Source organism: Stegostoma tigrinum, chromosome 5, assembly GCF_030684315.1.
Source record: "Stegostoma tigrinum isolate sSteTig4 chromosome 5, sSteTig4.hap1, whole genome shotgun sequence".
In the NCBI taxonomy this organism is placed as follows: Eukaryota; Metazoa; Chordata; class Chondrichthyes; order Orectolobiformes; family Stegostomatidae; genus Stegostoma; species Stegostoma tigrinum.
Window position 1 is genome coordinate 116,896,110 of NC_081358.1, and position 26,218 is coordinate 116,922,327.

The 26,218-nt window shown below is 43.6% G+C and overlaps 1 protein-coding gene across 4 annotated transcripts in view; it reads left to right on the forward strand.

Moving 5' to 3' along the window:
* Nucleotides 1-26,218, forward strand: part of LOC125451745 (guanine nucleotide-binding protein G(s) subunit alpha-like) — a 323,770-nt gene that overhangs the window by 188,714 nt on the left and 108,838 nt on the right. For all 4 annotated transcript variants that reach the window (XM_059646234.1, XM_059646235.1, XM_059646236.1 and 1 more), the window contains one exon: nt 18,194-18,291. In XM_059646234.1, the coding sequence (XP_059502217.1) occupies nt 18,194-18,291 (98 nt within the window). The remainder of the gene's footprint in view (nt 1-18,193; nt 18,292-26,218) is intronic.

Here is a 26,218-nt window from a genome sequence, read left to right on the forward strand (position 1 = left end):
CTTCAAAGGAAGTTTCCTTTGGTCACTCAGCTGCCAAGAAACAAGTCAAACTGTCATCTGTGTCTGTGTGTGCACCTACAATTTCCCAGATCTGAATGTTTCCAATTGTTTATTATTGCACTTGTGGAAGTTCCATAGAAAATGAGCATTATGAGTCACTGCAGGTATTGCTAGCAAAGTAACAGTGCATGGTGCCTTGATAAGATCAATGAAGACATTAACTAATGGTCTTCTTTGTTCATGGTATTCCCGTTACAGCTACTGGACTGAGAAGATCATGTCAAAAGTAGATCTTCCGGTTCTGAAGCCACACTGGAATTTGGGGTTCAACAATGGATCCGCATTCTGACGGGGGCAACCTACACAGTACTTTTACCATGATGCTCAGTAGGGAGCAACTTCAAAGCTATTGTAATCACCGAGACTGTCTCTGTTCCTGTACAGTGCAGCAAGCTTCCCATTACGCATTGTGAGTAATGACTCAGTCCCTACAAGAGAGGTAAAGAAGTTCATGCAGATGCTGCAGGAGGGCTGGTTTTCCTGAGCGTGGTGTGTCTGAGTGATACACGATGAGCATCGGAGTTTTGCCCATGGCAAGTGAATCCATTACTTTACTAATCTCCCATGCTATGACTTTGATCTCCTGTCCTGCCGTGACAAGCAGGTATTCCAAGATGGCCAGGGCTTTGGAGTCGACTTTATGTTGCTTAGAGAACAAATTGAGGTCATGTTCCAAACTCTCCTCTGGAAATAAAAACTGAAAGAACTGCAGATGCTATAAATCAGAGACAAAAACAAATTGCTGGAAAAGCTCAGCAGGTCAGGCAGCATCTGTAGGGAGAAATCAGAGTTAAAGTTAATTCTGATTTCTCTCTACAGATGCTTTCAGACCTTTTGAGCTTTCCCACCAATTTCTGTTTTTGTCTATGATCCCCTCTTTCTTTGTTTTCAGTCGAACAACTTTCTTTGCTGACCAATTTCTTGATCCCTGCATTAAGATGTTTCCACAGCGGATGCGTATCTGGATCTTCTGGCAGAGTTGTAACCGGTAGTCAATGGTGTGCTGTCTAGCAAGCTCTCAGACATTACTGTAAAGGCTCTTAGTGCATTTGGAATGTTCTGCTTGGATCCCTCTTGTTATTAAAGAGCTTGGGCCTCTCAGCTGCGTGACAGGCCCTGTCAGTGATGTTAACCTCAAAGCAGGCAGGTTTTTCCACCTGTTCTGAATGCTGACAGTGAAGTACGTTTGATTTCAACATCCTCTGGGAAATGCTGTTCGTTCAACAAAGAACAAAGAAAGTTCGAGTTGAGTAACTTTTTTTTAATCTGGGTAGGCAGTAAAGCTAACATTGATATGAGAATTCCATTTCTGCTTTGAATGAAACACCTTCAACAGTTGCATCCTATTCCTAGTGCACACCCAGGAGTTGTTGTTATCACAGTCAGTGCTGGGGTTGCTGTGATAACTAAGAATGAGAACCCTATCATAGGTGATGATCAGTTCTGGCTGGTACCAATACCCTGATCCTAGGTGTCTCCAGCACACTGTGCTGAGATTTATTCTGTAGGGAGATGTTATTACGCTGAGCTTATGGTAACCATGAAGCTGAAGTATTCAACCTCACTGCCTCATTCATGTTTCCTGGGGTATGATGTCAGAGGCTGTAGGGTCATACCGCATGGTACTTGTCCATTCTTGTGTTAAACTGTCACAGTAGAGGCACTCTGCCTATTTTGGTGTCAGGCTGTTCATAGAACTGGACTTTCACCTCTAGCAGAGCACAGCATGAGAGCAAAAATACCTGAGCTTAATTGACGCTGTTTAGGTTGAGAGTTGGCTGGAAAGAACATGATCTGAACCATTTGTGGAGAAGTTCTGTCATCGAGGGTATCGAGTTCCTTACAGCAAAGCCTGCGCGTCACTAACAGCATTTAGAATCCCTACCATTCGGAAAGAAGCCATTTAGCTCATTGAGTCTGCACTGACTGCCCAAGGACCATCTCCCAAATCCAGCAATTGCCCCGCACGTCTCGGCATGTAGGAGGAAACCCATGCAAACGCAGGAGAATGTGCAGACTCTACACAGACAGTCGCCTGAGGGTGAAATTGAACCTGGGTCTCTGGCACTGTGAGGCAGCACTGAGCCACCATGCCACCCAGGTTCCTCTGAACTCTTACCCTGCCACATGAAGATCCAGTGGTTTCTTTATGTGTGGTCACTTCTAGTGAACTTTTCTATATTAGAAAATATAGAAAGAGATTTATCAATACAACTCTGGAGCAACTGGGACTTGAATGCAGGCCTCCTGTCTCAGAGACATGGACTGTATCACTTAAGACCTTATGAAGGTCTCTTGTTGGGAAGCTGTCGATGTTTAGCCTGTCAGTTTCCATATTGATCAATGCTGTCTTGTGTGAATTACCAGACAGCAGGAAGTTATCTATCTGTCCCATTCCCATGGCCCTGATGTTTCAGCTTGCCAAAGGCATCTTCCTTCATTAAGGTTTGTTTGTTTACCTGGGGCACTGGGTTATGTCCACTTGTTAACCAGAGATACCCATTGAAGTGGATCAGCACTCAACTCCTGTCTAAGCAGGGGCTACCTGACTGGAAGTGGATAGGGCCTGACCAGTGATACACTGTGGCCCTTCCCAAATTTGGAGTCTCCCATACCTCCTGTCGTCTGTGCATTTCCCCAATCCCCAGCTGATGATAAATTAAAATCTATTGTAGTAGTGCATACAGACCAGTAAGTTGGGCATTAATATAATTGGATGGGTTGCAATGCTGTATACCTATATCTTGGTAATTCTGCTCTGTATTGCTGACCTGAGACTCAAAAGTGTATGGTTATCTCAACTTGGAGTTCCAAATACTGGGGTATTCTGGAAAAATATTTTTAATCACTATTGCCAAGTGTTTATGTTCCCACATTGGTTGTGGTGATTAATATACTACCTAAGGTCATAGAGATCAGGAAAGAACAAGGATCCATTGCTAGTCTTTGCTGAGCTTGTCTTTCTCAATATAGACAGTATGAAGCACTACAGTTGGCTCTGAGAGGATTAGACATTTTCACAGCCCTTTCTGCGCCCCACCTCCACCCGCCCATGCGATATCACAACTGACTAAAGCAATGAGTAACTGAATCTTGCTGATCAGAACTTCCTTTTGACAAAATGTTCATGTGACGGGACTAGCTTTCGTTGCACATTCTTAATAACATTTTCAGATTATGCCAAAATTAACCTGGATCTGTACGGAGTTGGTTGATCTCAGCCAAGGGGCTGTTCCTAGCAAGATTGTTAACTTGTAAAGAGGGGGCTAATGTGCTCCATTTTCCAGTTCCTGATGCCAATCCAATTGGGTGTATACCGAATTCATATCACTTTTCATGCCCCACTCTGTAGTTAAATACTATTCCTAAAGAGTCGACACCATGTTGTGGAAGTCTCTGGGCGACACGGTGGCTCAGTGGTTAGCACAGCAGCCTCATGGTGCCAGGGTCCCGGGTTCAATACCAGCCTCAGCGACTGTCTGTGTGGAGTTTGCACCTTCTCCCCGTGTCTGCGTGGGTTTCCTCCGGGTGCTCCGGTTTCCTCCCACAGTCCAAAGATGTGCAGGCTAGGTGGATCGGCCATGCTAAATTGCCCATAGTGTTCAGGGGCATGTGGGTTATAGGGGGATGGGTCGGTTGGGATGTTCCAAGGGGCGGTGCGGACTAATTGGGCCGAAGGGCCTGTTTCCACACTGCAGGGAATCTAATCTAATCTCTGGAGTGCACCCAGCACTTGTGCAAGCTAAGCCTAGGAGCAACAGACTGCTGGACTTGATGGCTTTCTGGTACCAGCCTTTCACAGAAACTATCGGTATGTAGCCAGGATCAGGCTTGGCTATGCTCAGAAACAGATTCCTGAGACTTGCCATCTGCAGTCTTGCAGAAGATGTGGCCTCTTGAATGTGAGGCAGTAGAGTCATTGTTTTATGATATAGCGAGGAACTTCCATTGAAGGGAGAAAGCAGGCAATTAATGTGATGAATGACTAACCTGCCAAAGAATTACTGTTGACTTCTGCCTGTGTTTCTTGCTAACGTTGTTGCTTTTAGAATGCCTGCAGTGCTGAAGCAGGCCATTCAGCCAGTCGAGTCCACACCAGCCCCCTGAAAAGCATCCCACCCAAACCCACACCTCCCACCCTATGTAAGATAATGAAATATGAGGCTGGATGAACACAGCAGGCCCAGCAGCATCTCAGGAGCATAAAAGCTGACGTTTCATCAGGGTCTAGGCCCAAAACGTCAGCTTTTATGCTCCTGAGATGCTGCTGGGCCTGCTGTGTTCATCCAGCCTCACATTTTATTATCTTGGATTCTCCAGCATCTGCAGTTCCCATTATCACCTCCCACCCTGTTCCTGTAACCCTGCGCATCCCATGGCCAATCTTCCTAAACTGCGCGTCTTTTGGACTGCGGGAGGAAACTCTCACAGACACAGGGAGAATGTACAAACTCCACACAACCAGTTGCCAGAGGGTGGATTCAAACCCAGGTCCCTGGCGCTGTGAGGCAGCAGTGCTAACCACTGAGTCACTGTGCCGCCCTATAATTTTCCTTTATAATGTCTTTAAACGTTGACCAGTTTACTGATTGGCATATTTAACCGAGTGTTCAGCAGAATTTCTTTTAAATATTTTCTTTGAATACCTGCTGCCTGTATTCCCTCATCCCAGAGGAATGACGCAGTACTAATGAAGCATTTGCTAATTGGCTGATGAGGGAATTTGTGTATTTTGGTAGAAATGTGTAAATGGGCAGGCAGTGAATATTTACCATCCCCATCCCCATCCCCATCCCCACCCTTCCTTCCGATGAAGTTGTATCTAATTCTAACACCATGCTCCTTGCTGACATCACTCCTTTGTGAGAAAAGCATATTTTCTGTGGTCGGAGGAAGCAAAGAAACATCAGATTGGGCCTAGAAAATTTTATTCTCTATATTAAATGTATGTTCAGTTAGCAGGGGAGCTACAGAGATGAACTGAATGCAAGGTTGGTATTGGATTTGAATTTTACTTTAGATGCCTATTGTCACTAACTGTAGTATCCAGTGCTTCCTTATTTATTTGCATGAATCATAACTTTTATAATTTGTGCTTCATGTTTATTTTGCAAGTACTTTTTCCACATTTGACCAGATTCTAATCTGAGGAATGTTATTAATATGCTGCACAATGGATTGACATACTAAATGGGTAGCTGGTTGTGAGCTCTAAGGCTGGAATTCAGTTGAGCGATCCTCTTGGTGCAGACTTCAGATTTTTAAAAAAAATTGGCAGTGCTATGTTGGATGAACTGTTCAGTAATGCAGAATTTGGTAGGTTACGATATCGCAGAATCTCAGAATTGTTATGTGCCTGCATTGGTTCTATTACTATCATATATCATGTTGCCTGGCAAATGGCATAGCTGATTTATAAGTTTTCCAGTAGCTACGTAACACCAAATACCTACATCACAATAACCTCACTTTTAACCTCCTCCCTCATTTTGTGATATTTCACTGACTGCACAGGCCCTGAGGGAAGTTAAAGTAAAAATCTAAGTTGATCAGATTTTTGGTGAGAGACATAGAGCTGTACAGCATGGAAACAGATCCTTCAGTCCGACTTAACCATGCCAACCAGATTCATATGCTATTTTGATGTTGTAATTGTACCAGCTTCCGCCACTTCCTCTGGCAGCTCATTCCAAACTCGCACGAGACTCTGCGTGAAAAAGTTGCCACTCCGGCCCTTTTTAAATCTTTCCCCTCCCAGTTTAAATCTATGCCCTCTGGTTTTGGACTGCCCTACCCTGGGGAAGAGACCTTGTCTATTCACACTCTCCATGCCCCGCATAATTTTATAAACATCTATAACGTCATCCATCAGCCTCCTGTGGCCCAGGGAAAATAGCTCCAGCCTAATCAGCCTGCCCCTCTAACTCAAACCCTCCAAACTTGGTAACAACCTTGTAAATCTTTTCTGAACCTTTTCAAGTTTCACAGCATCCTTCCTATAGCAGGGAGATCAGAACTGCGCACAGTATTCCAAAAGTGGCCTAACCAATATCCTGTACAGCAACATGACTTCCCAACTCCTATACTCAGTGTACTGACCAATAAGGGCAAGCATATCAAATGTCATCTTCACTACCCTATGGACCTGCAACTCTGCTTTCAAGGAACAATGAGCCTCCACTCCAAGGTCTCTTTGTTCAGCAACACGCCCCAGGCCTTTACCAATAAGTGTATAAGCCCCTCCCTGATTTGTCTTTCCAAAATGTAGCACCTCACATTTAACTAAATTAAACTTCATCTGCCACTCCTCGGCTCATTGGCCCATCTGATCGAGGGCCTGTGGTACTCTAAAGTAACCTGCTTTGCTGCCTGCCACACTGCCAATTATATTGTCATCTGCAAACCTACTAACCATACCTCCTACATTGACATGTACATCCTCTATATACATGTCAGGAAGGTGGTTTTAAACATGGTAGAAGAGTCCACTTGTATACCTTCCCACACATTCAACTGATACAAGCTCGACATAAAAAAAGGCAGAAAGATAAGTTCCCACTTCTGTTCTTCTTCACCACATCAGAAATATTTTCAAGCTTAGTGTGTGTACTAATGGGACATTCTTGAGTTCTGAAGGAGAGTCATATTTTGCTCACTCTCCAAAGATGCTGCCAGACCTGCTGAGTTTCTCCAGCATTTTTGGATCTTTATTTCAGATTTCTGGCTTCCACTGAGGATTGCTTTGCTTTAATGGGACAGACGTCTGATTTGAGCTCCTATAAAGCTCTGTTGCCTGTTTTGTAATTCTCATTGAGTCCCGTTCACCTCCCAATTCTCCATTTGCGGACACAGTGATTTCCAATTGAACAATGACTTTGCTTTACAACTTTTATTCTTGTATGCAAGTCCTTTCATGGCCCCACCTATTTCTATAATCTCCCACATCCCTAGATATCTTAACTCCACTTGAATTCTAGCCGTTTGCACATCCCTGATTTATGTTTCTTCACCAATGATGGTGTGCCTTCATTTGTCTAAGACCCTTTCCCCAACAGCCGCGCCCCCAACTCCCTCTGTCTCTTTATTCTGTTCTTCACAGGCCCTCCTGTAGACAGACCTCAGTGGCTCAGCTTCTGTATTAGTATCCCCTGGGGTGCCACATTTTCTTTGATAGCACACCTGAAAAACACCCCTGGACTTTTAATGTGTTACAGGGGCAAGCTGTTTTCAGTTCTGTAAAAACTGCCGGCGTTTGTCTTGTGTTTGAAAGTATTGCAGAGTGCCTTGAAAACTCTCAGTCAGTTTTTGATGTCTACAGCAGTGGCTAAGGGATAATTAATGCAGTTTATTACAAAAATAAAAATTAGGGGAGGTGATAGCTTGGTGGTGTTATCACTGGACTGTTAATTCAGCGAACTGGATAATGTTCTAGAGACCTGGGTTCGAATCCCACCATAGCAGATAGTGGATTTTGAATTCCATAAATATGTGGAATTAACAATCTAATGATGACCATGAATCCATTGACAATTGTCAGGAAAAATCCATCTGGTTCGCTAATGCCTTTTAGGGAAGGAAACTGCATTCTGAGGAAGAGTCACTGGACCCAAAACATTAACTCTGATTTCTCTCCACAGATGCTGCTAGACCTACTGAGCTTTTCCAGCAACTTCTGTTTTTTGTTCCTGATCTACAGCATCCTCAGTTCTTTCAGTTTTTATTAAGCTGCCATCCTTACCTGGTCTGGCCTACATGTGACACCAGTCCCACAGCAATGTGGTTGACTCTTAAGCTGCCCTCTGGGCAGTTAGGGATGGACAGTAAATGCTGCCTGGCCAGCGACTCCCTCATCCCTCAAATGAAGGAAAAGAAGTTTGACAGGTGAATTCTTTAAAAGGATGAAAACTTGTATTACCTGGATCTATGCAAAAATATTGAGAAATTGACAGAGACCCAAGTGTAATGTGCTAGTTATTTTTCCTGCTTCCATGTAAGATCGGTGACATTGGAAGAGATAATGCCAAAGCTAATGGTTTCCCTGGTCCTGAACTAACCATCCAACAACTTCTTGCATTTATGTAGCACCTTACAATGTGGTGAAAACTCTGCATGTACTTTAACCACAGAAAGCAGCTGGCTAAGAAATACAAAAGAGTCGTAATTAGAAGGGACATGCGCTTCCCAAGCCCTGTAAACCACGCCTTTGATTTCTTTGGATATTGTTGGCAGTGAAAAGATTCAGGTGGTAGTGTACTGTGGTTAGGGGGACCCTTGGGTCCTTACCGCCATGGGTGTTTCTTGGTGTGTCTTTCTGCAGTGTTTGTTTGTTTGAGGTGAGCGTACACAGCTGGAGCTGAGGAAAACAAAAATCATTGTTAGCAAACCTGCAGTCTGGTTGTTTTATTCCCACGTGTGTTTGTTAAATGGAGCCTCTCCCCTTCGGTGCTTATTCTAACTCTTTACCCCGACCCACCAAAAAAAAATTAAAGGTCACCTCTTTTTGTATCAGAGAAAAGTAAGAAAGGCGTAGGGATTGACCATTTACAACTGACATTGCTCTAAAAGTAGATTGAATGATTGTGAAGACAGATGACTGGTATCAACAAGATGACAAAATGTTGACTTCTTGATGTGTACCTCAAGACTGTCTGATCGCACTGAGGATTTTTTTAAAAACATCTCACTTAAAATGAATCAATATAGTAAGGGTTTTAAAGTGAGGAAATTTTAAATCCATTTTTTAAGCCACACAACAAGATTGTTACCAAATTTACGTACATATGGAATAAAGAGGTAACATCTAATAGAATTTGAGGTACTGTAAGGGAAACCTCTTCTCAAAGAGAAGTGGTTCACCTCCAGGGTTGACTGTTGAGGTAGAAAGTTCCCCATCATTTAAGATTAAATTGGATAGACGCATGAAGGAAAAGGATCGAAGGGAAATAGGAGGGGAAATACCAACACAGATTGTTTTGATTCAATAGCCTATTTCTGTCACAATTCCCCAAGTATTTTTTTCTGAGAAAAATGGAGATTTCAAAGATGCCTTGGCAAATGGCGGCCAACAAACTGGAAGACTGTATGCTTCAACCCAGGGCCATTCCTAACACTGTTCTGGGATCTTTCCATGTACTTTCTCCTGCCCTGCCTTTCAACAGTCACCCAACTCTTGGTAACATGACTGTGGTCTCTTTATCCTAAGATGTTGATGGGGTTGAGATGAAGTAAGGTACAAGAGAAACTAGGCCAATGTGCACTGCATGTAATAAATCTAAGTGGAGAATAGGTTTATAGTACTTTACATGATGTGTAGAGAAAATATTCTACTGTTGGGCAATACACCTTCAAAACATTTGAGAATGTCACCCTTGAATGTGATGTTTCTCAAGGACAGAGATCACACGACCGTGTCCATCCCAGTTCAACACCGGCACCTCCTCATCACAGTGTTTCTAGGTTAATAAGGACCCAAACGTAGCTCCGTTCATTGACCTTATTTACTTCATAAAGAAGGGTTGTATTTCATTACCTGTCATGGCAATGATATTCCTAAATTGACTTATTTAAACGATTTCAATGTAGCATGTGCATATTATTCTCGTCTTAGGCAGTCCTTGCAGATTGAGGGTGACTTGCTTACAGTTGGTTCAATGGACTTATCAACCACCTCAGAACTAAGGAAGGGTCCCTCGACCCGAAACATTCACTCTAATTTCTCTCCACAGATGCTGTCAGGCCTGCTGAGCTTTTCCAGCAATTTCTATTTTCGTTTCTGATTTACAGCATCCGTAGTCCTTTCAGTTTTTATTTCTCATCTGCACTTTTAAAATGAATGTTTAAGTGTCACTGACAGCATTAATGATGTTCATTAGCCAAGAGCCATTAGTGATCAACTTCACAAGATGAAGTGTCTAGCTAACCAAAGGTTAGTTTTCAGTTGAGTCAACTTATTATCTGGATTTGTAGATGGACAAACATTGAGGAGAAAAGAGGGAGGTTATTTGAAGCTGACTTCACAGCCTCTGACCTGCTGCTGTGCCACAGTATTTGTGTGAGTGTTTCAGGTCAGTGTTAATGAGGGATTCAGCAGTTGTAATACCATTGGATATGAAGAGAAGAGGATTCTCTCCTGTTGGAGATTGTCGTTGCCTGATCACCTGTGATGGTGCACATGTCCATTCAAAAGAGCATTAGCGTGTTATCTGAAAAGGAAGAATGTGTTGGATTGCAGGGAGAATGCTGGGTAATTGCTCATTCACTTTGCTGGTGCAGATATTTTGGGTCAAACAGCTTTCTCCTGCGCGATAAATGTCCTATAATACTGTGAATGTGGTTGATAAGTGGCAGATAAATGTCTGAATATTGTCCAGGTCTTACCGCATGTAGGAATTGTGAATGGTGCTGAAGGTTGTGCAGTTGTCAGTGAGCGCTCCCACCTCTAACCATATGATGGCCCATTGGAGACTTTACCCTTCGATTCCCATCAACTGCAGTTTTGCTCAGATTCCTTGATGTCAAAGGTGATGTTTGAATTCAGTTTATTTGTCCATGTTTGGATCAAGGCAGAAGCTGAGTGGCCTTGTCAGAACTGAGGATCAGTGAGCAGATGACTGTTGAACTCATGCTGCTTGAAAACATGGCAGACAATACCTTCAGAGATAGAATACTATCTCTGCAGATGCTGGAGAATTTGAGATGATAAGGTGTGGAGCTGGATGAGCATAGCAGGCCAAGCAACATCAGGAGCAGGAAGGCTAACGTTTTTGGTCTAGATCCTTCTTCAGAAATGGGGGAGGGGAAGGGGGTTCTGAAGTAAATAGGGAGATGGGGGTGAGGCGGACAGAAGATGGATAGAGGAGACAGACCGGTCAAAGAGGCAGGGAAGGAGCCAGCAGAGGTGAGTGTAGGTGGGTAGGTAGGGATGAGATAGGTCAGTCCAGGAAGGATGGACAGGTCAAGGGGGTGGGATGAGGTTAGGAGGTAGGAGATGGTGGTGGGTCTTGATGTGGGAGGAGGGGATGGGTGGGAGGAAGTACAGGTTAGGGAGGAGCGGACGAGCTGGGCTGGTTTGGAGGTTGGTGGGGTGGTACGTGAGAACGAGGAGGATTCTGTTACGCCCCCTCCCCGCAATAAAAAAGGTTATGTGGAACAACCCCTCTTCCGTACCTACACTGGCCCTAAACCCCACCTCTTCCTTTGTTACATTGATGACTGTATTGGCGCCGCCTCGTGCTCCCATGAGGAGCTTGACCAGTTCATCCACTTCACCAATACCTTCCACCCCAACCTTAAGTTCACCTGGACCATTTCTAATACCTCTCTCTCCTTCCTGGACTTCTGTCTCCATCTCCAGCAGCCACCTAGAAACCAATATCCATTTTAAGCCCAACAACTCCCACAGCTACCTAGAATACACCTCCTCCCACCCACCTTCCTGCAAAAATGCCATCCCCTATTCCAAATTCCTTCATCTCTGCCACATCTGCTCCCAAGATGAAGCATTCCACTCCCGTACATCTCAGATGTCCTCGTTTTTCAAGGACTGCAACTTCTCCCCCCGCCCCACTCAATTGTCGAGAACACCCTCTACCATGTCTCCCGCATTTCCTGCAACTCATCCCTCACACCCCTTCCCGCAATAAAAACCAAAACAGAATCCCCCTTGTCCTCACATACCACCCCACCAATCTCCAGATCCAACGCATCATCCTCCAAAACGTCCACCAGCTGCAATCCGACCCCACCACCAAAAACATATTTTTCTCTCCCCACCCTTCTCTGACTTCCAGAGGGACCACTCTCTCTGTGACTGCCTTGTCCGCTCCACGGTCCCCTCCAGCCCCACCACACCTGGCACTTTTCCCTGCAACCATAGGAGGTGCTACACCTGCCTCCACACCTCCCCCCTCACGCCCATACCAGAGAAAGAAGACTTTCCTCATAAAGCAGATGTTCACATCTGCTAATGTGGTACACTGCATCGCTGTTCCTGTTGTGGCCTTCTCTACATTGGGGAAACCAAGTGGAGGCTTGGGGACCACTTTGCAGAACACCTACGCTCAGTTCGCACTAAACAACTGCACCTCCTAGTCATGAACCATTTCAATTCCCCCTCCCGTTCCTTAGATGACATGTCCATCCTGGGCCTCCTGCAGTTCCACAACGATACCACCCAGAGGTTGCAGGGAACCCTGCAGCCCAATCAACGTGGACTTCACAAGCTTCAAAATCTCCCCTCCCCCACCGCATCTCAACCAGCCCAGCTTGTCCCTGCTTCCCTAACCTCTCCTTCCTCCCGTCTATCCCCACCTCCCACCTCAAGACCCACTCCGATCTCCTACCTACTAACCTCATCCTGCCCCCTTGACCTGTCCGTCCTCCCTGGACTGACCTATCTCCTCCCTACCTCCCCACCTACACTCACCTTTACTGGCTCCATCTCTGCCTCTTCGAACAGTCTGTCTCCTCTCCACCTATCTTCTCCTCTATCTATCTTCTATCCACCTCCCTCTCCCTCCCTATTTACTTCAGAATCCCTTTCCCCTCCCCCATTTCTGATGAAGGGTCTAGTCCTGACAATACCTTCTGTCACGTTGATCATGAGAGGACTGTGATCACAGTCATTATTTGCACAGACAGCATATACCTGGGCAGTTTGCCACATTGCCAGGTAAATGCCAGTATTGTGGCTGCATTTGAACAGTTGGATTTGATTTTGCTTTGATTTATTGTCGTCGCATCTACCTACATACAGTGAAAAGCTTTGTTTTGCGAGCAGTGCAGGCAGATCATAGCAAACAAGGACATACAGATCATCGGGTGCTTAGGCAGAGCGAGGCATACAGGTTACACTGCACAAGGGGTGCCCAAAGCAACATTCACATTATCTGAAGTTAGAAAATCTGTTCATCAGCCTAATAACAACAGAGAAGAAGCTGTTCTTGAACCTGTTGATGCATGTTTTCAAGCTTCTGTATCTTCTGCCTGACAGAAGAGGTTGTGGGAGAGCATTGCCATGGTGGGAGGGGCCTTTGATGATATTGGCTGCCTTTCCATGGTAACGAGAAGTGTGGATGGAGGCCATGGATGGGATGCTGGCTTTCATGATGGTCTGGGCTGTGCACACAGCCTTCTGTGGTTTCTCCCAGTCCTGGGCAGAGCAGTTGCTGTACCAGGCTGTTATGCACCCGGATAGATGCACCCTAGAAAGCATGCTGTAGAATTTGGTGAGAATATTTAGAATGATTACCAGAAGGTCGTCAGGGTCCATAGCCTTTGTAGTATCCTGTGCCTTTAGCTGTTCCTTGATATCATGTAAAATGAATTGCGTTGGTTGAAGACTGGCATCAATAACCTCTGAAGTAGGGTGAGAAAGATCATGCCCTCAGCACTTCTGACTGAAGATGTTCCCAAAAACTTCATCCTTCTCCTTTGAACTGATGTGTTGGAATTTCCCCCATTGCTGGGAATACAAATGTGTCTCGAGCCAGATCTTCTGGTTAATTGTCTACCACCCATTCACAACTGGATGTGGTAGGACTGTAGAACTCCATCTGGTTCATTGATCTTGGTTGTGACTGTGTTGACCGGAGATGGATCCATAAGCTGAAGTGAAGTTGATAGATTGGTTCATGCACTGCTTTGGGGTTTGGAGAAATTGAGCATATTGGTAAGGAGAAAGCTGCGTCACCAACATGGATCGTTTTGGAAAAGTCAGTCAGCTGTTTTGGAGATGTGAGGACAGAAGACTTTGTGATTACGTGATCTTTGTGAATTGGGAATGACATAGTTAGAGCAGTAACTCACAGGGGGACGATTAATACTTTTCTACACATGCGTGTTCTGGGAATCAACTGGGCCATAACGTGAAGCCTGTTACATCCAATGAGTTCCTGGTTACAAAACTTCTGCATCTCCAAGATCACATAATGATAGGAGTTGTGTGCCATTGTGTCGTAAATGATAGCCTGATGAAGCAATGTATTGTGGGAAAGTGTATTTTTAGGGCCATGTGTAAATTCTGCTGCTGACGATAGTAGATCTGTTTGTAGTTTATATGTTGACTCACCATGACAAAAATTCTGCCTCATTACTGGGTCACTAGTTAGTAGGTTCAGTGATTAGCACGGCCCCAGAACTTGGAACAAAACTATGCCCAGTTTGGGTTGCTAGCTCCCTGGAGCTTGTCATGCAATAAAGATATTAACCAACACAAACAAGCATCACAATGGGAAAACTGCAGTGTGGCCATTAATCTCATCCAGGGATACCAAGAGGACAGATCTCAAAGGATTTTAATCACTCTACTGACATTTAACAGGGCACTGATCAGCAATTTGACTGAAAATACATTTATAAAATAAATTGTTGATCTTGTTATAGTTGCAATAGCACAACACTGCCAGTGGTGAATCTCTTGGTAAAATTAGTCTCTGGCCACGAGAAACCATTGAAACTTGCAGCAGCTTTGAACATGGCAGCATTAGTAATATGAATGTTGAACCCAACAGTTAAGTATGTTAACAAGTAAAAATTCTCTGTATTTAAGGATTTAAAAGTAAACTTTTGCAGTTTCTCCCCCTACTTGATGCTTGAATAACTGCTGCCTGATTACTGCCCTATCAGACTTACGAAAGGAAAATAAAACTCTCTTGCATTTATGTAGCACCTTCCATAACTACGGGATGGCTCAAAGAGCTTTCCCACCAATTGACTACTTTTGAAGTGCAGTTGCTGTTGTAACAAGGAGCTGGGGTGAAGACATGACCCCCAGTCTCTACCAGTGCCTTGTTAGGGCAGTCTAAAATGAATGCCTTTCTGAATTATGTTCTTTTCAATCTCTGCTTCCTTCTTTCTCTGTATTTTTTTCCTCTAAATCCTTCCTGTTTGTTTTCCCCCTAACGGCCTTCTCTTTCCCTTTTTATTGTCCTGGTTTGTCTCCTCTTCTTCCTCTTCTGTCCACCTTGTTTATTAAAGACTGTTAATATTCAGTACAACACTTTGAATTATATCTAACTAGTATTTCTTACTAAATTTGGAAACCTATGCGTGATACTTGCTGTCAAAACTGTTGCACTCCCACAGTGGGTCAGTGAGTCAGTGACTGAACCTTGCTTGTTGTGCTTCCTGTATAGGGGGTGCTGGTCTATGTGCTGGGTTAAAATGAGCACCAACAAGGTGAGGACCTGTTGTGAGTGGGATGCAGGCGGGTCGGAGATGGTGCCCTGATCTGCTAAAGTTCTACCACAGCTTACAGCTTGTACAGTTTGGGCCATGCCCAACTTCAGCATCCATTGGTTAGAGAATGGGGGGGAGAAAGTGACTAAGGATTTTGTTCCTCGTGCTCAGGGTGAGCCCTGCAAGTGTGCGGTGGATTAGAGTCAGCAATTATGCCTCTGAGGATTGTGGACCTGTCAACACCCAGCCTTGAATTTTCACACAGGTGGAGAGGCTTCAGTATCTTGGTGAAAACGACGATGGGGAGACAAACCTGAAGCTCTGCCCCCAAGGCTGAGACCTTACCATTTTGGTTGTGCGGGGGCTCGGGGGAAGGATTGGTGACAGGTTCTAATTTGCAAACCTTTTGTTCAGTGAGGCAGCTGCACATGTTGAAATGCGGGTGAGTCTGGCTAACCCGATGTTTATTAGTGGGATGCCGAAACACAGTGTGTACCCAAGACCTGGTAGGAGGAAGCAGAAAGCTGCTGGCGTTCTAGGGTAAGGTCAGGCACACTTTGGGAGATGTTCCTTACTCCTTGTGGTCCTGAGACACCTCCTGGGAGAAGGCAGGGGCCCTTCAGAGCTATTAACGTCTGGCATGAATGTGCTTGAAAATTGCAGAAACTCACTAGAACTGTCAAGGCATGAAAATGTTCTGCCCTTAATTACTCGAAGAAAATCTACCTGCAGTGTTTTAAAAAAAATGTGTTGCTATTTCACTGTGCTACATAAACCACGCTAAATCAACGATCTGAAATAATGTGGCACTTCTCCCCAGATCAGCTCTGTGGAACTGGGAATTAACCCACTCTGCATTCCTGACCCATGTGTGATTTGTCAGGCCCCATTGAACTTGCATGTTAATGGCCAGTGGAGGGGAGGGGCCAACTTCACCATCTTCAGGAAGCAGGGGGAGCAACTCAACCGCAACAAAACTCATTCCCTTTTGATTGTGTCAGTGCCTGCACTGTTCCTGATTTGAGAAAGGAACTTTACCCGTCTGCTGGGTGTTAATGTTGGCAGTAACTTAAAAGTGAAATGTCACAACCTTTTAGCCACAGCAACGTATACCTTACTTCACAACAAAGCGCCTTGCACATAATTAATGAAGAAATGGGAGAGCTAAAGAACATGAGCCATTCATGTTGCTATTTCCGATCATTTCTTTTGCCTTCCTTTTGTTGAAAGGGCCATTCTTTCAACACCAGTTGGGTGAACAGCGATTCTCGGATATGAAAGGACTATACTGTTCTGTTAAACAATAGATGTCTATTTGAAGCTAAAAAGTCTGCCTTCAGAATATTCTACATATTACAGGAGTGAGAACATTGGTACTTTTTTTGATGTGGTCAGCCTGTAACTACTTATCCTTTGTATAAAAGATCAATGGTTTTAGTGTGAGGACTATTTTCATTCCTCCAAATTTAAATGATTTATCTATATGAAAATAAATTCTGAACAGTCTGTGTAAGGTCATATGAAGCTGCTAAGCATAAATTTGTTCCTGCACAGGGAATAGAAATACAAACCTCATCAATATGGCAAATTATAGCAGCTTGCCTTGACTTGCGTAAAAAAACTATGTGAAGTTGGAGCAGGAGTTAGCCACATGGTCCCTGAATTAGGCTCCATTGCAAGGTCACGAGTGAAATTTGTCCACAGTACAACTCCCCATCTTGGTTTCTTATCCATTGATCCCCTGGTGAGAATACCAACACTTTACACCCATCCACGTGAAGAAATTCTCCTCTGCTTAGGTTTAAAGACTGACCCTTATTCTTGAACTTTGACCCCTGTTTCTAGATTTCCCAGCCAGGTGAAAGAGCTTGTTAATACTCCTTTCAAGCCTGCTAACAATTTATATTTGATCACCATCCTTCTAAGCACCAGAGAGTGTAGGTCCACTCAGTTTCTCATCGCACAGAGGATAATTCTCATCCCAGAAATTGAACGAACCTTCATTACACCACTTCTAAGGCAGTACATCCTCCTTTTTCAGATAAGGACACCAAAACTGCATGCATTACTTCAGGTGTGGTGTCATCAAAGCCTTGCATCATTGAAGGAATGCTTCATCACTCTTATACTCCAATCCTCTGTATATCAATGGCCTTGCTGACAAGGTCCTGAATGGTTAACTTGCCTTGATTCATGTGTATAAACAGCCCAGACTCTCCAAGTGCCAACAAATCTCCCCGTTATTTTTATTTAAATATCAGTTTTTCAGTTACCAAAATAGATAATATTACATTTCCACATCTGCCACCTTCTTGCCTACTGACCCAATCTGTCTATATCTCTTCGCAGATTCTTTGCTTCTTCCTCACAACTCTCGTTCCCACCTTTTGTACCTGTTCTTTAATCAATCTGTTTGGACATGTTACTTCGCATTTCTGGAAAGGTGGGACTTGAACCCAGATGACTGTCACTGCGCCACAAGAGCCCACCCAGCTTTGCTAAATTGTCACTTTAGTCCAGCTGTTCAGATGCATTACAACACACATACCTCTGAGACAGGTGAGATTTGAACACCGGCCTCCTGGCCCAGAGTCAAGATCGCCACCAGTGCACCACAAGAGTGCCTATGTTTTTTGCTGAGATAATGGGAACTGCAGATGCTGGAGATTCCAAGATAATAAAATGTGAGGCTGGATGAACACAGCAGGCCAAGCAGCATCTCAGGAGCACAAAAGCTGACGTTTCGGGCCTAGACCCTTCATCAGAGGAACCCTTCATGTTTTTTGCTCACTTGTTCAGAGATGTTATGGCACATGACATTGAACCCAAACTTTCTAGTCCACAGGTAGACACTGCACCACAAGAGCCCAGTCTAAGCTAATTTGTTATCATTAATGGCACAAGGTCTGGTCTTGAAATCCATTTTATTAATTGAACATTTCTTTCTATTTTGTAGGAATTCTTTGATCACGCGAAAGCACTGTGGGATGATGAAGGTATTAAGGCTTGTTTTGAAAGATCAAATGAGTACCAGCTCATTGACTGCGCACAGTAGTAAGTGTTATTTGCTTAAATATGAACCTATTACTTTTATTGTTTTATGCTTATTTTTAATGTGCTTGTAGATGTCCAAAAAGAATAATGACTAACTTTAATGTAATTGGAATGGAGTTGAGAGTGAATTAAGCCTGAATTTTGTAAGGGATTTGTAATGTACTCTGTGTTAGACTTAGTGAAAGGACAACAATGTGTTTAAAAGTGTAATGCATATGTAATCTATAACGTATTTGAGTTCTGGATATAGTTGTACAATATAGAAGAATAGTGGGAAAAATAATTTGCTGTCATTCCTAAAGTGCCAATGGATTGAGCCTGAACTGGAATCTGAAAACAGTGTCTGCTGTGGTTTAGGGTAATTGAACAGTTTTTCCCTGCACTTTGGTAAGGTGCTGCCTTAATTGAAGTGCTATATCACTCCAGTGAACAAGAAATAAAGCTATTTGGGTCAAAATTTGGCACAGGCAAGAACTTGCCAGTTGAACGGACCAGTGGTAATGGGTGTGGATCATTTTCTTCAAGGGGGCTGCCTGCTCCAACTGATTATCTGATGGATACATGGCTCCATTGTGTATTATATATTGAGCAGCTTGAATGAAAAATTGTTGATTTAATCACTCGCTGTGATATCCAGATACTTTACAACTTGTAAAACTGTAACTGTAAGTTAATACTGTGGCCAACAGGTTTGGATTCTGAATTGTTAATTTCTTTTGCATGGAGTGTGGGTGTCACTGGCGAGACAAGGATTGAATGACAGATTAATAATCTTTCGTTGCCTTTGGGAAGGTGGTGGCACATCATCTCTGACAGTCATTGCAGTTCATGTGACACAGGGACATCCACAATGTTGTTAGGATGGGAGTTTCCGAAGTTGTTTTTTTCAGCGACACTGAAAGAACAGCGATGTATTTTCAAGTTAGGATGGTCAATGACCTGGAGCGGAACTTGCTGGTGGCGGTGTATCTGCTGCCCTTGTCATTCCAGATGGTAATGGTGTGGATTTGAAGGTGCAGTTTTAGAAAGTTTTGTTTATAAATTAGATTAGTATGAAAAGCAATGCACCTTTTATAAAATATTGTCTTCATGTTTTTGTTTGAAGGCTAGTGGCACTTTCAGAACAATGTTTTCACCTTGTTTTTTAAAGTTTACTTTTAAAAGATCTCTGCTATGTTGTTGATGGAGGATTTAGTTTTCTTTAGGTAAGATCATACACACGCCCATACCCAACAACATAAGTATTCGTCCATGTATTGAAGCAGTGCAGTTTGGAAAGAGTGTGAGATAGCTCCATCAACAACCTACATTTAGCCATCGGATCAAATTGGCAGCAGAATCCATTGGGAATTGGGCCACACAGACAGTATGGAAGATTTATTTTTGCCTGTGAGATTTTTTCTTTTTCCCAGTTAAATTACTTAAGGATTTTTTGAGCATATAAAAACAAAAATCTTCCTAGGCAATATAAGGGTAGAATTTTCTTTCCAAATTGTAAATGTCAAGAACGCATACCACTTATAAGGTTTGAGGTAATTTAGTTGAGCAAAGCTCTAGCCTCCCTTCTCTCCTGCCTGGCACAGCCACAGATTTTTTTTTCCCAGGGTGGAAGAGTCACTTACTAGGGGGCATATGGAGTTCCACAGGGCTCTGTCCTTGGGCCTCTACTGTTTGTAATTTTTATTAATGACTTGGACGAGGGGATTGAAGGATGGGTCAGCAAGTTTGCAGACGACACAAAGGTCGGAGGTGTCGTTGACAGTGTAGAGGGCTGTTGTAGGCTGCAGCGGGACATTGACAGGATGCAGAGATGGGCTGAGAGGTGGCAGATGGAGTTCAACCTGGATAAATGCGAGGTGATGCATTTTGGAAGGTCGAATTTGAAAGCTGAGTACAGGATTAAGGATAGGATTCTTGGCAGCGTGGAGGAACAGAGGGATCTTGGTGTGCAGATACATAGATCCCTTAAAATGGCCACCCAAGTGGACAGGGTTGTTAAGAAAGCATATGGTGTTTTGGCTTTCATTAACAGGGGGATTGAGTTTAAGAGTCGTGAGATCTTGTTGCAGCTCTATAAAACTTTGGTTAGACCGCACTTGGAATACTGCGTCCAGTTCTGGGCGCCCTATTATAGGAAAGATGTGGATGCGTTGGAGAGGGTTCAGAAGAGGTTTACCAGGATGCTGCCTGGACTGGAGGGCTTATCTTATGAAGAGAGGTTGACTGAGCTCGGTCTCTTTTCATTGGAGAAAAGGAGGAGGAGAGGGGACCTAATTGAGGTATACAAGATAATGAGAGGCATAGATAGAGTTGATAGCCAGAGTCTATTTCCCAGGGCAGAAATGGCTAGCACGAGGGGTCATAGTTTTAAGCTGGTTGGTGGAAAGTATAGAGGGGATGTCAGAGGCAGGTTCTTTACGCAGAGAGTTGTGAGAGCATGGAATGCGTTGCCAGCAGCAGTTGTGGAAGCAAGGTCATTGGGGTCATTTAAGAGACTGCTGGACATGTATATGGTCACAGAAATTTGAGGGTGCATACATGAAGATCAATGGTCGGCACAACATTGTGGGCTGAAGGGCCTGTTCTGTGCTGTACTGTTCTATGTTCTATATGTTTAAGGTGTGAGGGGCAAGGTTTAAAGGTGATGAATGAGGCAGGTTTTTTTTTTACACAGAGGGTGGTGGATGCCTGGAACTCACTGTCGGAGGATATAGTGGAAGCAGATATGATAGTGACTTTTAAAGGGTGTCTTGACAGATGTGTGAATAAGATGGGAATAGAGGGATATGGTCCCCGGAAGGGTAAGGGGTTTTAGTTGTGATGGGCAGCATGTCAGTGCAGGCTTAGAGGGCTGAAGGGCCTGCTCCTGTGCTGTAATTTTCCTTGTTCTTTGTTTTGCTGGGATGTAGCACCGTCAACAAAGCAACCTGCGGTACCATACTCAAACCAGCTATTATTCACTGAGGAGATCAGGTGAGCTTGACCAGCATGATGTTTCACTTTGAAATACATCATGGTGTAACCGTTCATGGCCTCACCTAATGCCCATCAAACTTCTTTCAAGTATGTAAATGATTCTCCCTACCTCTGGACCTTCCCACAATAGGCACTTTGGGGAAGATCTCAGGAGGAGAAAATATGGGCATCAACATTTAATTGGGTGAGAGGCAAAATGGCAGCTTCCTAATAGCAGGATAGAAGTTGGGAAGTAAGAAAGTGGCAGATTATACTGGGACAGTGTTTCTCAGTAACAAGTGGCAACAACGTATAGTTAACACCTTAGCATGTTGCCGTAATGATGATTCAGAATCCTGAGATACTATGAACATTTTATTGTAAATTTTTTTATTCCAAATTGCGGATCACTAAAGAGGACTGCTTCAGACAGTAAAGATGACTGACTGCAAAACTATGGAATGTCAACCAGGCTTTGAGCAGAGAACATAACAGGAAGAGATAACAAGCTCGCTGTCATTAGCTCACTCACTTTCCTGCTCTTCCTCTTTCCCTCCGTTTTTCTCTCCACTTCTTCTTTCCCTCTCTCAGCCACTTCCTGCATATTCTTTACAGAAATAGACAAAAAGGGGTTTGAAACTGACTGCTATCCTAACCTGCGTATGCTCATGAACTAAGATTTGTGTGTTCTAACTTGGGTTCAAGTGCGAGTGTGCGGTGCATGTCACGTTGGTAAAACCACGCACTGTTCGTTCCTGCGCTGCAGTTAAAGTGACCGTTTGCTTTAGGAAATAGGACAAAAAGGACTCTCACATTCTGAGTGCTGCCAGTTAACCACCACCAAAACAAAATGGTAAACTATTCCATCCAGCAGCAAGGCTAAGAATCCTGAAACTAACTGGTCCACTATCTGTGTTTCACTGGCTACGCTTCACTAATGACTCCGAGAGTCTGATCCATTTATCTTTTAACTTTTTTTTTGGACTCTGTTTATTCCTATCTATGTGTTGCATTGCCGATTCTTTTTGTGTTTAGCAAGTTAAAAACACTTGTTTGTTACATCAAGGAACCCTGATCAAATTGGCTCCTTATGAACACAAACTCATTGGGTCCAAGAAAAAAGTATCAAAGGGGACGGATTCTTTCTAAATGACCATCGTATGGACAAACTGAAGGGGCCAATGAATAAAGAAGATGAACTTCCTCATTTTCTGGAACTGTGGTCATTTGGGGAATTTAGCCCTGGGTCTGGTCATAACAATGTGGTCTGTACTTAGTAAACTGCAAGATTAAATTGTATTTTTGTGACTAATGAGTAGCAAATGAGAAACACATTCTTTCAGATTAATAATAAAGTGTGAAGCTGGATGAACACAGCAGGCCAAGCAGCATCTCAGGAGCACAAAAGCTGACGTTTCGGGCCTAGACCCTTCATCAGAGAGCTTCTTTCAGATTAATAACTGGTTAAGGGTGCAGCAGCTAAGCTCGATTTTGATGTGACTGAAGGCTGCTTTTGTTAAATGGGGACCTTTGAACCGGGGGAGGACATTAAGTTTCAGTCAAAGTTCTCAAAGGAGATCGGTGCATGGATGGAAGGAAGAACCACAGTGAACGTAAACAAGTGAGAAAAAGGTGCCCTGGGAAGTGACATGGGGGAATAATAGTGAGGAACCAGAAAATGACGGCAGACTTGAATAAGTATATCGGTCTCCACAGTAGAGAACATGAATAACATTCCAAAAATATTAAACCAAGGGGCAAAAGTTGAGGAAGAAATAAGCACCGTACTTATCCTAGCCCTTTGTCCTCAACTGATGGCTAAAGGAGCCACAGGCCAATAAGTTCCCTAGATCTGATGAGTTGTATCCTAGGATTTTAAATGAAGTAGCTACAAAGTTAGTGGATGCATTGGTAGCAATCTTCTAGGAATGCTCATGTTCTGACAAAATCCCAGAGGATTGAAACATTATTAGTGTAACATTTTATCCAAAAAAGGAGGGAGGTAAACAACACAGGTAACTGTTGGGCAGTTAGCCTGACATGTGTCATTAGGAAAATGTTAAAGTTTAATAGAAAGGATGCCATAGCAGCACATTTGGAAATCTATAATATGAAACAGAGTCTGCATGACTTCAGAAAGGGGAAATCATGCCTACAAGGTGCATTGCAGCTCTTTGAAGAGGTAACAGCGCAGGATAGATGGTGGTGAACCAATAGATATAATATATTTAGATTTCCAAAAGGTGTTTGATAAGGTGCTACGCATAAGAGCTTTGTATTTTTACGTGGGTAGAGGATTATTTGGCATATAAAAGACAGAGTTGGGATAGGGATGGAATGCTTTATCGGATGGTAGCTTGTAACTAGTATTGCACCACAGGGATCAGCACTGGGCCCACAATTACTTAAAGTTTATTTGAATGACTGAAGAAAGTGAATGTACTATACCAATTTGTGGATGTCTCAAAAATAGGTTGGAAGTCAAGTGGTGAGAATGGCAGGGAGAGTCTACATAGAGAAATAGATAAGTTAAGTGGGCCAAAACATGGGAGATGGATTTTTTAAATTCATTCACAGGATGAGTGCATTGTTGGCTGGGCCAGTATTTATTGCCCTTCCCTAATTGCCTGAGGTCAGTTAAGAGTCAACCATATTGCTGTGAGTCTGGAGTCACATGTAGGCCAAAGCAGGTAAGGATGGCAGTTTCCTTCCCTATAGTGAACCAGACAGGTTTTTCCTAACAATTGACAATGGATTCGTGGTCATCATTAGATTCTTCATTCCAGATTTATAACCACCCAACCAGATTATAAATGTTGGAAACTGTGAGGTTATGCACTGGTATAGGAAAAGTAAAGGAGCTGAATATTATTTATTTGGAGAAAGAGTGTAGTAATCTGCAGCACAAAGGGATTTGGGAGTCATAGACCTAATTTGTATGAAAACAGGCCCTTTGGTCGAACTTGTCCATGCTGACCAAGTTTCCCAAACTAAACTAGTCAAACATAAGAACTAGGAGCAGGAGTAGCCCATCCGGCCCCTTGAGTTTGCCCCACCATTTAATAAGATCATGGCTGATCTTTTTGAGACTTAGCTCCACTTACCCACCTGCTCACCATAACCCTTATTCCTTTATTGTTCAAAAATTTATCTAGCCTTGCCTTTAAAACATTCAGCGAGATAGCTTCAACCACTCCTCTGGGCAGGAATTCCACAGATTCACAACCCTTTTGGGTGAAGAAGTTCCTGCTGACTTCAGTCCTACATCTGCTTCCCTTTATTTTGAGGGGCTGCCTTCTAGTCGTAGTTTCACCTGCTAGCGGAAGCAACCTCCCTGCCTCCACCTTATCTATTCCCTTCACAATCTTATAAGTTTCTATAAGATCTCCCCTCATTCTTCTGAATTCCTATGAGTACAATCCCAATCTACTCAGTCTGTCCTCATAATCCAACCCTCTCAACTCTGGAGTCAACCGAGTGAATCTAATCATGCAGGCAAAAGTAGTGAGGAGCAACCTAATTGAAATGTACAAGACTCTTAAAGGATCTGAGTGGGTAGCTGTGGGGCAGTTATTTCCCTTTAATGGGAGCCCTGAGGACCAGAGGCCTTCATCTCACAACGAGGGATCACCCATTTAAAACAGATGAGGAAGAAGTTTGTTGGTCAGAGGGTAGTGAATCTGTGGAATTCTATATTACGGAGGGCTGTCGAGGCTGGGCCATTAAGTATATTCAAGTCTGAGATAGTGAGATTTTTAACCAGGAAAGGAATCAAGGATTATAGGGAAATGGAGCTGTGAATTATCAGGAGAGGCTATAATGTAATGGTATTATCACTGGATTGTTAATCCAGAAACCAAGATTATGTTTGAATCCTGGGTTTGAATTCCACTACAACAGCCGGTGGAAATTGACTTCAGTCGAAAAAAATCTGGAATGAAGAGTCTGATAACCATTAATCCATTGCTGATTGTCAGAAAAAAACCATTTGGTTCACTTATGTCCTTTAAGGAAGGAAACTGCCATCCTTAACTGGTCTGGCCTAAATGTGACTGGAGCCCAATGGCAATGTAGTTGGCTCTTAACTGTCCTCTGAGCAATTAGGGATGGGCAATAAGTGCTGCCTAGCCAACAACACCCTCATCCCATGAATGTATTTAAAAAATGATCAAATCAGCCATGATCTCATTAAATAATGGAGCAGAATTGAATGGCCACCTTTTGCTCCTACATCTTATGGCCTTGTGAAGGTTGGTGATTAATCAGGGAGATTGCAGGTTGACTGTATCGGGGAAAGTTATGGTTATTCTCCGAAAGATTAGTAGCAACTGAAGGAGGGAGCGGGACAACAGAATGGGGGTTAGTCTCTGCCAAAGGCAGCTCAAGTATGTCAATGGAGAAGTCCGCACAGATGGAGGCTGTACAAGTCGAGAGTAAACAGGGGCAGGCCAAGAGGTCTTGAGAGGGAGTTGAAGGTGATGGTGGAGCACCTTGATGGTGAGTGGGGAAGCTCGAGTTTTACTGACTCTTAGGGAAGAGTGGTGGATGAGTGGCTGAAATGTCACACAAGGAAGAGGGAGGGTTGAGCATGATGGAGAGCAGGTTAGGGTTGACTGAGTGGAGGATGCAAGGCCAAGACTTGCAGCTCCAGGATCCAAGATGGATTGGGAAGGAGACCCATGAGAAAATTCCCCCTCTCAGACAGGCAGCATGATGCTGTAGGCTTGGAAGCCCATCTGGGTGCTATTTAAATGTGGTAGCCAGGCCTTTGAACACCTTGAGATGACTTAATAGAGTCATTGGCTTACTGCCTGTGCCAGCAGCACACTTTACTGCCGATTGAGTTAGCTTGCATGGCCTTCCCACGTTTGAGCTGAAGTCTCACTCCCTTCCAATCCTGCTGTTTTCAGTGACTCTCAGAGAAGGTTTATCAAATGCACTCTGCCTGACCCTTGTTGGTCAGAGCAGAGTT